Below are 12,841 nucleotides of genomic sequence, written 5' to 3'. Positions count from 1 at the left end.
AAACCATTTTATGCTAACAGGCAAGGATACAATACATGCAACTTTATCTGTTGATCAAAGTGGAACTTTGCAATGACGCAGCCAATAAAACAAACAGACATAGAAAAATGTTTTTCACCACCACTCATTTTATTTAATTTTTTTTTTGTCCAATGTCCAAACAAAATCTATAAAAGATCAGTGTGTAGGATTTAGTGACATCTTGTGGTGTAGTTGCAGATTGTGAGCACGAAGAAGAAACTACGGGGGCCACAAAATGTGTGAAAAATGTGAACGCCAGTGTTTAATTTGTCCCTTCTGGGCTACTGTAGAAATGTCTGTCGGTTCAACATGGCAGACTCCATCGTCAAGGTGACCTGCATTGTCTCTAGATAACAACGACTACTCTATTCAGGTGATTATACACTAATGGAAAGATACCTATGAATATTATGTTCTATTTCTGCTAATAGATCCTCCTAAATGTTACACAAAATGTTAACACCACATTTTCAGTGAACGGATACAGAATCATCATTGTCACTGAAAGAATGAGCAGTTTAAAGCAGTGACTGAGAGTGCCATTGTCAGACCAGTCAGTACATTAGTTCCTCTTGAAAAAGCATACAAACGTTGATGGGCTCACTTACTGCTGAAGTGCATTTGAACAGAATACTTAGCATGGAAAAAACTAACTGCACAGTCAGTGAGTACAAATCCTGAGAGCATGCTGATGTTTAGCAGGTGTCACTTTTCACCATCTTAGTTTAACATGTTAGCATGCTAGTGTTTATCATTAAACACAATGTACAGCTGAGGCTGATGGGAATGTTGTCAATTTTGCAGCTTTTTGTTCAAATTTGAACCGATGATGGCACTAGATGAAATGCTGAGGATCACCAAAGTTCAAATTCATCCTGAGAGGGACATATGGGACTTTGTGGGATTTAGCGGTGCACTTGCAGATTGCATACCTCTCACCTCACCTTCCTGTTCCAAGCATTTAGGAGGAACCGTGCCTCTGTCGCCCATTATAGAGCATGCACAGTATGCATTCACCCAAGTAATTTCTTTACAGCAGGAAGTGACTTTTTTGGCTTCATGCGCCACTGACAGGCTTTCGCAGGAATGAATGGAGCGTCGCCTCCCATGCTGCATGCGGTTCTCTTCATACATCCATGGGAGCAACATGGTGGAGTCCGCGCATAAGGTCACTTTAGTGCTGGTAATGAGGGAGGGGCAAGGGCAGCTTTTTACTTTGCCCATGCAGATTTTCCAGCCGGTCGGGTTGATTGAACCAACAAACTTTCTGACCCAAGCTCACTTCTCCAACCTTTAGTCCACTTAATCCACAATTGTACCTGCATATTCTGTAAATAAATCCCCCTAAATCTTACACACTGGACATTTTAATCAAAAGTTCAGCCTGAAAACAGACTATTTAAAACCAGACAAATCTAAGCAGCTGGTGAAGTCACACAGTCACTATTATTATTCATAACTGCAGTTAAGTTATGGTCATTGTGTGCTTTGTGGCAGTAAAGTCATGCTTATTTTATGTCACTGTAACTTTGCAGATTATGTAACTCAGCATGTAGTTTCTGATTTTCTGTCTTACAATTGGACTAATATATTTAAATTGCATAGAATTAAGTGTGCAGAACATCTCCTCCTCCACAGACTGGACGGTTAACTCCAACACTGCGGACATTAATCAATAACAATCACTATCAGAAATTGTGCTCAGCTGGGTGAACAACAAACACACATCTATAGACTTTATTTCCATTTAAACAGAGAAGATTAGAATATGATATAGATTTGTGTTGTGTGAGTTTGCAGCATCAGTAGCTCGTCCCAGCGGTGTTTGTTGATTAGTGTGTGAGCCAACTGGATTCTCCCTCATTATCTATGAAGCTAATTACAAGTTAATTATTTCAAGGGAGCGAGGTTAGCGCATCAACTTTGCAAAGTTGTTAAATTGATAGAGACAATGCAGCAGTGAGGGTAATCATTATAATTGATGGTGTATGTGTTTGTGTAGTGAAAGAAGAAAGAAATCAAGTTGTACCTCATGAAAAACTGGTATGTCTTTAATTAGAAAACAATCCATACTGCAAAGAAAACTAAGAGAAAGGTGCCTCCAAAATTAATGGCTCTAGGAAATCAGTTTCTTAACAAAGATTTTACTACTGTGGAATTAAAGGCTGACAGTTTTTCACTAACTAACTGTGTTTTTTTAGACAATTGACACACCTAACACATGCATACATACTGGGCAAGTGTATGAACATACATATGGCACACACATTTTCATTATCTTTGATAAGGAAAACAACAACAACAATTTTCAAAATAAAATGTTTAGGTGAAGAAGATAGTTGTAGTTCCTTAAAGCAGCACTAATCAGTGTTCACAATCACAAATTCACAAACAATGGATGAACTGACAACGTGTAATGTGAGAAGAGTCGCTGTGACAAACACACCGAATTATCACCAAATCTGTAGTTCTCAGAACATTTAAACATCTTTAAATAAATTGGTTTTTGGTTTTGGTTCACTCTTACAGCTCTCATCAACATCATTTCCAGCAGCAGGCAGCTGGATTCAGTGAATACTATATATATTATATAATAAAAACTATACACTACCTGCACAGCACCAAATGGCAGGCAGACATAGTTAGCGACTTGCTGGTGAACACAGTGGAGCATTTAGCTGCTAAAGAGACAGATATTGTCCTCAGGAAATGGTGGAGACCAAAGCAGAGCTAGAAGCAGAGTGAATACTGAACTCGCTCTGTACTGAATGTGTAAATAGGCAACTGTTTGCTGACAAGTTCATCATATTCACTTCAAAGGTGTTGATATGTCAGTGTTGTGTTCACAAATCGTTTATGCTGCTCCCAAATGGACAAAAAAAAATCAATGAATGCAGTTTTAAGGTTTGTAGCTCTGTAGTTGTTGGTAGAAGCCGGGGTTGGGGCGAATTGAGGGCCTCGCCAGCTTCACCTGATTGTATGCATCATCAAAAGACAGCCCCTCCGTCAACATCAGGTAGCCAATCGCGATAGAGGAAGAGCGTGATACGCCTGCGTTACAGTGGACCAGCACCACACCGCCCTAAGGGAAGAGACAGTGAATGGGACAGGAAAACAGTGAGGGTAAACATTATAGAGGGCACATGTTCAAGTTTGGTAAAAACTGAATAAACATGGATTGTCTGACCTACATGAAATCATATTCCCCATAAAATGTTGCAATATAATGATATGGTAAGCTCTGTTAACGAATGCAACTATAAGCTTACCAGCAAATGTATAGGTTTAGAAACATATTTTCAATATAATATGATTCCTGCTGCCACGCCAATACAATGCAGGTAAATGGAATTTAATTGTATTGAGGTTGTGTCAGAAGTCTCAGAGGCTGATGTCTGAAAACTGAAATAATCAATGAGGCCATATACTGCTAGTGAGTAAATATGTTATTTTTTGTCATTTAAAAATTATAAACCACATCGGATAGATCAGAAAAATTACAACTTGAAGAGTCATTTCACGGCATTTTTCCCTGAGAAAAACTGTAATTCCTGACTCTGTGAAAGCAGCATTAGACAGAGCATGTAGGGCAAGTTGAGACGGAATAAATATGTGACTGTGGTTTGTGTGTGTGTCCAAATTTGCGATATGATTAATATTAATGTTGATGTAATTATTTTACTGCCTAGAGTGCCTGGCTGGAAATGAATTTTTTAAATTCCAGCCACATCTTTAGACAATGCGTGCCCACGGCTCAGTTCTGAAGCTCAGCATATTGACACATTTGTCTCTTTTATTCAACATGGAGCCTCCCATCACAGAATAAAGTCTCTTTTGTGGCTGAGATGGAGCAGAACAGAAACCGTAGGCACATTTTTTATTTTACATGTCAATCAATACCCATTGAGGGACAGGAGATTTAAATTAGCTTTGGCTACACAAACCTGCAGTGCCTTGGTTGCTGTAATTGACATGTTATCAGTATTATCTGTGCTTTCATTTCACAATATAACCCAATCAAGCTGGTCCTCTGAGTAAAATACAATCAAATGAAGCACATCAAATGGCTACACCAATGATATCAGTCTTTTATATGTCTCTATAAATCAAAGAGGTTTCTCTGCTGCTTTATATTATTTGTGCTGGTGTCTGCAGTCACTATAGTTACATTGGGTCTTGTTTTCTTTCTGTTTGAAAAAAAAAAACAGCAACAAAAAACTTCTGCAGACTGAAAATTGCTTGAGCAAGATAATCCATCACAGCGAACACAGAGACTTAATTTGGTTTTGTCAGAGTTTCTTGTTTTGCTGTTATTTCATTGCGCTCGAGTTGAGCGTTTTCATATCAGTGCTCACATCACATTATGTTCTGCTTACGGTCAATCTCCTGACACACACACACACACACACACACACACGCACTGGAAGAAGTGCAAGTCTCTGCCAGGAAATAGTCCCTTAAAAAGGACTTTATACAGGATGTGAAAAGACTGAGTGAAAACTAATTGTAAGCAGAGAATGTTCTGACTTTCTCCTAAATTAAATGACCCCATCAAGGTCTTCTAATAGGTAACCACCCTCCACCCACCTCGCCTTTGTGCTGAGTTACAGATAACCGACTGCTGTAGATGTCTATAAATGCATCACAGTGAGGTAGCAAAATAGCTGTGTGCACACACTGGCATGGTAAATTAGCTGGCAGATATAAAAACAGCATTTTTTGGCTACATGAGCCTCCTGAGAAAAAAGAGAAAAAAGTGGATGACTAATATTTTAATAGATTTGATGCATTTTGTATCTTAAAAAATATGATGGATGATATGTCTGCATCTGAAAGTGAAAGATGACTAAGTACATTTTCTAAAGCTGAATTTTAGGGAACTTGCACTTTACTCAGTTATTTAAATTTCATGTTACTGCAGGTAAATTGGCCAAAATGGCAATAAGCATAATTCCAAAAATGTTTTAAAAAAAGAAGAAAAACTTTTATTTAAAAAATTCTACATTCTACATTATAGTATTGATATTTTACCTAAGTTTAAATTTAAAATATATTTTTTTGCATCCTCCTCTTTCAACTGTCAACTGTGTAAAAGTGGATGATTACATGCTAATTGTTTCTGTGTGTGTGTGTGTGTGTGTGTGTGTGTGTTTATACCTGTTTTCGTGCCTGATCTATGAAGGAGCTGCACTCCCCAAGATATGAAGTGATGTCAGTGTCTGGGAGGTCCAGGATCTGAAGCGTCTTATAAACCAACTGATCTGGGAACAGGTTAGTGACTCCATAGGCAACATTTAGCACATGAGAGACCTGACAGGAAGAGACATGAAAATCCCTGAGCATTGACTTGTCTGTTACTTTTCGCTTTGGCAAGAATGATATTCTGACAGCCATATTGATGACGTGACACCACCTGAATGTGACTGAGTGAGAGGGTAGAGTGAGGAAGAGGAATGAAAAAAGATGAAGAGAAGAGAATGTGAGAGAGGGAGAAAAAAGAGGGGGGGGGGTACGGGAAAGAAGACAGATGGCTCCAATTCATTTTACAGTGTCAGTCTACTCTCACTTAAATTTAGCTTTTCTCTGAGGGCTAAATTCTCTCTAGCTCTACATCTTAGCATCGTACCGGTGTGTCCTGTCAGATGAGTCTTGATAGTATTGAATGCGCACAGATCCGTATATTAATGTAATAAAATCTAAAAATGTTCATACATGTATTTCTGATGCACACTCAAATATTTCTTGTAAATACAAGTAAATGTAATAGAAATTCACAAATATATGTATTTAAAAGTATTTGCAATTTTGATCTAAAACATCTCTGGATGTGAACTTAATTACATTTGTGTGCGTGTGTTTTTTTGTTGTTGCCATGGCTCAAATGAGAAATGCATTTTCTTTAAAAAGGAATTATCTCACTCACACAGGCATAGATTCGAGGGTATGATTTAATGTGATTGCAACCTCAACATGGCGTCTGGCAGCTGCTCTCCACAGGTATGTTATAACTCTCTTGTGTGCATGATTAAAATGTTTGAGTTATGAATGCTGGCTAACTTCATGATGTGCCATTTAACACTAGCGCATACAGCTATATAATTCTAATAGACAGCTAGCCAACATTCATCCCTCAAAAATATTTAATTGTGTGCACAACAGAATTACTTACCTGTGGAGAGCAGCTACCAGACGCCATGTTGAGGCTGACCTCCGGGCAGCTATCGGATGTCCATCCTCCATCCGATTTGAGAGAATAATAGCAGCCTTTCTCTTTAATAAGAATACAGAACGATACAGAGCACATTTAATCACTAATTAAGTGTGTTTACACGCACAGTAATATCCTAGTTATAATCAGATTTTTGGAAAATCCTGCTTACATGTTTATTTATTCAGTCAAATGTTATTAAAGTAGTTTGATTTATACCATATCCAGGTTTTGGGACACCTGGACATAGCTGGACTACCCTAACTATTAACACCATCACCACGTTTCTGATTATTCTCTGCCATGTTTGCGCAGGTGTGTTCTCAAATCAAGTTATGTAGTAATTAGCCAGCGAAACAAAAAATATCATGATTAATGATGTAATTTGGGTCCACCTGCTGAAATAAAAGTGAATGTCTGACTTTGGTAACACACATGATACCATCCCTTTGTTTGCTCTTTTCATGCATTACTAAAGATTTGATAGAGAAGCTAAATACAGCAGAGTGGGAAATGCAGCAAAGTTTAAGCACCCAGAAACAAAACTGGCATCATTCTCAACTGTTAACCTTGACATTATTAGAACCACTAAAACAGGGAGATAAATAAGCAGTCTCTATCTGACCCATATTGTATTATGACCTGAATACAATACAAACCAATATACACGGTGAATATATTGTAATCATACTCATACCTGTGCTGAACAGAGTACAACACCACCTGATACAGTGTTACGGTCTTTTTACTGAAGCACAAGTTGGTGGTGTAAGAACAGATCCGTTTATAAACTGTGATTCGAGCCCACAGTCAAGTCTCTGGACCTGTAATAGCTATCTGGGGAACATTGGCCGGTTTGCTTATTAGGCAGTCAAAGGTTTCATCCCAGAAACAGGAAGTGAAGGTATTTGTAATCTATCCAATTCATCATCCTGAGACTGCACAGGCAGCAATATGCTCATGCCTGGGCGCAGCCACTGCAAAGAGGAGTAGTCACATTTCTCTGATATAATCATTTACTCCCTCTACTGAGCTAAATTGTCACTGCATGAGTCATGAAGCTCCTCTGGCTATTGGCCGCTCGTTGCTGAGCCGCAGGAAAGCACACCTACGGGTTGCCTCTAATCTCATGTCACTGCACATGCGATCACAACAAGGCAAGGGCATGCTCGCTCTATTGATCCCTCTGTACTGACCTTATATCTCTGCAGGGTGTCAATGTCGTGGGCTGCATCCTGAGAGGCTGAAAAGGCAGAAAAACTTGATGAGAAGACAGACAAGAGGGCATGCCTCCCCCTGCTTACTAAAACGTATCTATTTAAAATATGCTTCCTGCAGGCTGATAATAATTGCTCAGTGATAAAATGATAAAAATTATGCTTTTCCTTCTTTCTTTACATGAATATTAATTGGCATCTGCCTTATTATTTTAACATGAGAGAAAATGTACCACTTACAGTAATTCAGTTGTATTTGTATATGTATATGTGTTACAGTGGTGATATTGCTGGTTTTGTTAAACTGTGCTGCATATTTTTATTCCTAATTAGAACAGAAGCCGATAGTCAATCGGAAGATAACAACTTTGATAATCCATTATTCCTCTGAAACTAAAATGCCAAACATTTGCTGGTTCCAGCTTTTAAAATGTGAGGATTTGCAATATTTATTTGTTTTGAATCATTTTAAGTTAAATATCTTTGGGTTTTAGACTGTTTGACAGTTAAACAAAAGATGTGTTCTGAAGATGTCACCCAGGGCTCTGGGAAAAATGTGAAAAGCTTATCCCTGCAGCTTTATTCCTGATAAAATAAAGCAGGGAACAGTGTCTTAGAAAGAGAGACCCCACAGAAATACAGAGTTATAAAACAAAACTAGTGCTGTAAAACTTTAGCAGCAGGAGGCAAATGCTGCTGGATATCAGCGCCTATATCACTTAGTAGGAAAACATAAAGACAGAAATTCCTTTCTGAACAGCTGCAGCACCACGGAGGGAAGATATCAGTCAGCGGAAACCAACAGTAAAATGGCTTAAAGCTACAGAAAAAAACCCAGAATCAGATCATTTGTATGGCAGCTCTAGGGTAGGCTTAAAAACTGCTGAAATAAACATTCAATATTATCTACAGCTGCAGAGAAGGAAGTTTATGCTTTTCATGAAAAGAGGGAGCAAATGCGTTTTCATGACAACAGCCTTCAAGAGTTTGAATGACTAATGCAGCAGAGGAAGCAGGTCACTAATGGAGGAAATACAATGAAAAAGACCATGCAGCAAGCCAACCTGAATGACTATTTAAGTTGACAAAGGCAGATAACCATTAAAGGAGACAGCTTAAAACAGAATGAGCAACAATCTCTTTCAATTTGTCAAATAACTCTTCATGGAGACAGCGGTGATAGTCTAAAATAGCAGGAGCTGCATAATTATGTGAAAGAGACATATGGGCAGGAAAGAGAATATGAAGGCAGGACTTCCTCCAGATTTCCAGAGTGGATACTCTGCAGCAGCTCACTGCCTTCAAAGTAGCAATATTTGCACTCTTAGCAGTAGCCAAAGACATTTTCACATAATGCCAAATTCATGGTGTTGAGAAGAAAATCTAAATCCAAAGGATAGAGTGTGTTTGGAAATAAGCCAGCTCCAGCCCATGTGCCTCATCAGTGCAGAAGGAAAAAATTTAAACTGACACGTCTGTGGAAAGATGCAGGAATGCCAGGAGTTTTAGAGCATTTTTAGTGTGACACAGGACCAAATTCAATCTGCTACACAACAGAAGACAGCTCTCAGTCATCTTTATTCTTCTGAGTAGAACCCTGAAAACCACCTTCTGCCTCTCCATTGATTTCTCCTGTGTGTTACATATTGCCCAAAGAAATGTATGTTAAACAATGATCTCAATATTTGATGCTTTTTAGGTTTTCAGATGAAGGATTAAATGTTCTTTTATTGGTTCAGACAATTATCCACTATCTTAAGAAAAATAACCCTAAAAACTCTTAAAAATATCTTTACAAGTGTAGTGTTTCAACATTAAAGAGCTTTCTTGTCATGTGCACAGAGAACAGGTTCCTCTGTATAATGAAATTCTTATTTGCTATCCTCTTTGATTGCCATCTATAGAACAGAAATACTAGAAAGCAAATAAGTGTATTTCATAAAATGTTGAGCGGTTCCTTTAAACAAAGCTGTTTTTTCACATTTCATTAAAAAGACAACATTTTGGAAATACAAAAGACAGCGATAAAAGCCTTATTAGTAATGTATTAATTTTACTGTAAACATTAAGGTCTGTCTGCCTGGTTTAGATTCATTTCTGCACTGTAAAGCCATCCAGGCGGGTTACAGTTATATGCATGGCAAAATGATAATCGTCGCTGATATTTAGAAAAGGATGGCAGTTTATTATAAATATTAGATACTGAAATCACAGCATAGTGCTAAAAAGAGCTGAGGGTGTACAAAGTACGCAGAGCGGAAATCATCTCCAGTCTCACAGGGCGTATACACATAATACTGTGACGAGAGCATTACATACAAGAGGCCTCTTGTCAAGCTGAATGACAGCCTGAAATGAAGAAAAGAAAAAAAACAAGCAAATCAAACAGTGTCTCTATTGTCCAGGGGGACAAAGAGCCATTTCAGTATTGGAGAGAATCTGTCAAAAGTTTAACAAGGTGGTTTACTGAAAACCTGTCAAAGAACTTATCCTGTAAGCTGTAATAACAGTTTATATTAACAGTGAACCGCTGTATGAGAAAGAGTCACCTCTATTGAGCCCAACAGATGTAATATTTTATTGATCTCTGCTGAGAAATTCTCTCTTTGATTCTGTCCTGCAGTGAGGTCAAAGCACAGCATAAGCTACAGAAGTGAACAGCACCCCAGAGCTGTGAGGGGATTCAATGTCAAACTCAAGAACACTTGAGCAGCAACGGATACATGCTGACATGTGAGGGTGTCAACCTGCGTCCTACAGCTGAAGGGTACATGCTTCTGGAGACAAATTCAAAATTAATGACATTGATTTATTCGTTATTAGGAATTTATTTATTTATTATTAGGAACAAACCATGACCTAGTGCCTTTGTGATCTGGAATACTGAAGTGACCTGATACACTATGAAACTAATGCTGCTGGATAGTTTAAACCTCACAGGCTCTAGCACAGTCTTTCCACTGTTCTACTATTAACATATAATAAATTAACATCCGTCTATAGAAGCAGCTGTAGTGGTTGGAGTAGCAGCAGGAGTAGCAGTAATAGTGGCAGCAGCAGTGCTCGGTGTTTTATTAATAGCCATATTTCTGTAGGAGCCAGGAGTAGAAAGCAACTAATTACTAGTAAGTATATAACTGTACATTATCACCATACCGACGTTATGTAGAGGGATCGTGTGGTGACACCTGAGCAAGTTCCATTTGCTGAAAAGGGTGTGAAATAAAATCAAACGCTCCAAAAAAAGCAAAAGAGTTTAGAATATTTGATCACAGATACTTATAAGCACTTTAATTACTGCAGGTGAGGCTTTTTATATATAACAGTCAGACCGTTCTGTTAACTTTACTACCGCTGTAGTTTTTCTGTACTTGTAATCTTTTATATATATATTCAAAAACACGTCCTTTGTCCTACTTTTACTTCAATAAATTTTGGTGGTGTAACTGCTGTCAACTATTGGAAAAGTGAATAGAGAACAGCAGAGGGATTCTTTTGGAGACAGTGTTTTACTGAAATGGTTGAGATATGGGACCTTTTGAGTATAAAGTAACAAACTTTTCAGAAAATCTTCAAAAAGGTACTTTTGTACTTTGTATTTTCTCTTAAATAATATTTAAGTCATGAGTACCGTACATTATTTAAGTACTGTTTCTACCGCCTGGTGGTAGTAAAAAAAATCAAGGTAGTTGTGGTACTTGTGGTGTAAGTGTTGTGTTGTAGTAGCAACAGAAGGACTAGTAATAATAATATTTGCAGTAGTTGTATTAATAGTAGCAGTCACTGTAGTAGTGCTCAAACAGTGCTACAAGTAGTGACGGCAGTAACAGTAGTTGCTATAATGATGATAGTAGTAAAAGTAATAGTAAGAGCATTAGTTAAGTAGTAAGAGTAGCTTCAGTGGCGGTAGTAATACTTGTAAGTAAGTAAGCGTGGCAGTTGTTGTTAGTAACAATAATAGTAAAAGTATACAGCAAGCAGAGTGTGCATTCATGCTAAGAGAACCTCTAGAAAACAATAGTACTATTATTAGTAGAGGTAGTAACTGTTACCCAGCAGTAGGAAGGGGCGAACGACACCGACTTGGAGGTCCAGACTTTTATCTTCTACAAATCCACATCCACTTCCCTCCTCCAGCTCTTCAACCTGCTCCTCTCCCTCTCCTCCATCAGCCCTCCTCTCCAGCAGCTTCCTGCCTGTCACCGTGGTAACATGTGTGCACTGTTTCTTCAGACGGTTTTTGGAGAAGCCCTGGATCTCCTGAGCCAGCGAATGCATCACACCAGGGTTTACAGGACTCAGCTGAAACGAACCAAAGACTATTAGGGGAAGGGTTAGGTTAAACAGCCCAATATGAGCATTTATATGCAGTGACCTAAAGGTTAAATAAAGTATGCTGTACAATACAATTACAAATCAAGTTTGGATTCAGTCATTTCTAAGACTGGTATCCTTTCCCCACACCGGTTGCTCTTTAACTTACATTGTCAGTGGGTTTACAGGGTGTTACACCAGATGAACTCAACCTTTTGGTGCATGTACTCACAACAGCTAACGTATGTACACAATGTGAGAAGTTTTGAATGGAAAAGTGGGCACTGAGGTACATAACACCTATAAATAATGCATGATTGTGAACAAAAACACAGAGCTTTTTTCATTTTCATTTCCCTGCTTCGGGCACCCACCTGCTCTAAATGTACTGAATGTATCCAAACTCCCCCAAAGACAAGATCATCGCTGCTTTAAGCCTAAAAATAACATGATATTACAGCTAGAGTGTGTATTAGAGGGTAAATGTGTGGGAAACAGCTACTGTAGCAGCAGTAAAAGCTTCAGGACTGACAGCGGAGTCGGAAGCTGCGTCAACAATGTGGTGCGTTCAGGATTCACAGTAAAATCGGACGAATCAGAATCAAAATAGTTAAAGTTCCCCTCCACTCAAAAATGTTTTTTCTTCCTCATCCTACAGTGGGATGTTTGATCTTCACTGTGCAGATTCATGTCTGTGCAGAGTTTGACACTAGAAGGATGTTTTCGCATTCATCTGCTGAAAGTGGAAAGTTTCTCTGTGCCCACTGAGGATATCGAGTTAAGGGACTACGAGCATGAGCATGAAATCACAAATAGTTCGGAAGTCAACCCTGGTCCAATTTGCAACTCAAAGCAGAAAACTTTATAGATCAACATATTTTGCATATCAAGATTCTGGAAGTTTAATTACGTAGAAGGAATAGAATTTTTAATGTCAAAATTATAGTTTATCTATTAGACTTTAATTTAGAAAAATGTATTTTGATACAGTTAAACTATACTCGTATGTATCTCTTCATACTAACTAAATGCCAAGCTGTATGTGCTGAAAATACAATGGTGCAACAAAGCATGAAAACAG

General features: G+C 38.3%; 1 protein-coding gene across 2 annotated transcripts; it reads right to left on the bottom strand.

Moving 5' to 3' along the window:
• Nucleotides 1-2,045: 2,045 nt before the first annotated feature.
• LOC118329290 (dual specificity protein phosphatase 19-like) lies at nucleotides 2,046-12,320 on the bottom strand. 2 transcript variants are annotated; one of them, XM_035663385.1, is made up of 5 exons: nucleotides 12,135-12,320; nucleotides 11,499-11,748; nucleotides 7,426-7,472; nucleotides 5,179-5,331; nucleotides 2,046-3,103 (listed from the first exon to the last, which is right to left on the bottom strand). In XM_035663385.1, the coding sequence occupies exons 2-5, from the start codon at nucleotides 11,722-11,724 to the stop codon at nucleotides 2,921-2,923; spliced, it is 609 nt and encodes a 202-aa protein (XP_035519278.1). In that variant the 5' UTR covers nucleotides 11,725-11,748; nucleotides 12,135-12,320; the 3' UTR covers nucleotides 2,046-2,920. The 2 variants fall into 2 exon arrangements, with proteins under 2 accessions (XP_035519278.1, XP_035519276.1); XM_035663383.1 differs by lacking the exon at nucleotides 12,135-12,320 and adding an exon at nucleotides 11,930-12,080.
• Nucleotides 12,321-12,841: the final 521 nt, after the last annotated feature.

The sequence above is a fragment of the Morone saxatilis genome, unplaced genomic scaffold, assembly GCF_004916995.1.
Source record: "Morone saxatilis isolate NCDOM2014 unplaced genomic scaffold, NCSU_SB_2.0 Contig19, whole genome shotgun sequence".
Lineage (NCBI taxonomy): Eukaryota > Metazoa > Chordata > Actinopteri > Moronidae > Morone > Morone saxatilis.
Note: the sequence above shows the minus strand (reverse complement) of the source record. Positions and strands in the feature narration are given on the sequence as shown.

Excerpts from the sequence above, each read along its gene's own strand:
- LOC118329290 (XM_035663383.1), bottom strand. The coding sequence starts at position 12,055 with ATGTACCTCAGTGCCCACTTTTCCATTCAAAACTTCTCACATTGTGTA. Across the intron at positions 11,749-11,929 it reads CCTGTAAACCCACTGACAAT|CTGAGTCCTGTAAACCCTGG; the intron begins GTAAGTTAAAGA and ends GGTTCGTTTCAG. Across the intron at positions 7,473-11,498 it reads TCGCCCCTTCCTACTGCTGG|CCTCTCAGGATGCAGCCCAC; the intron begins GTAACAGTTACT and ends CTGCCTTTTCAG.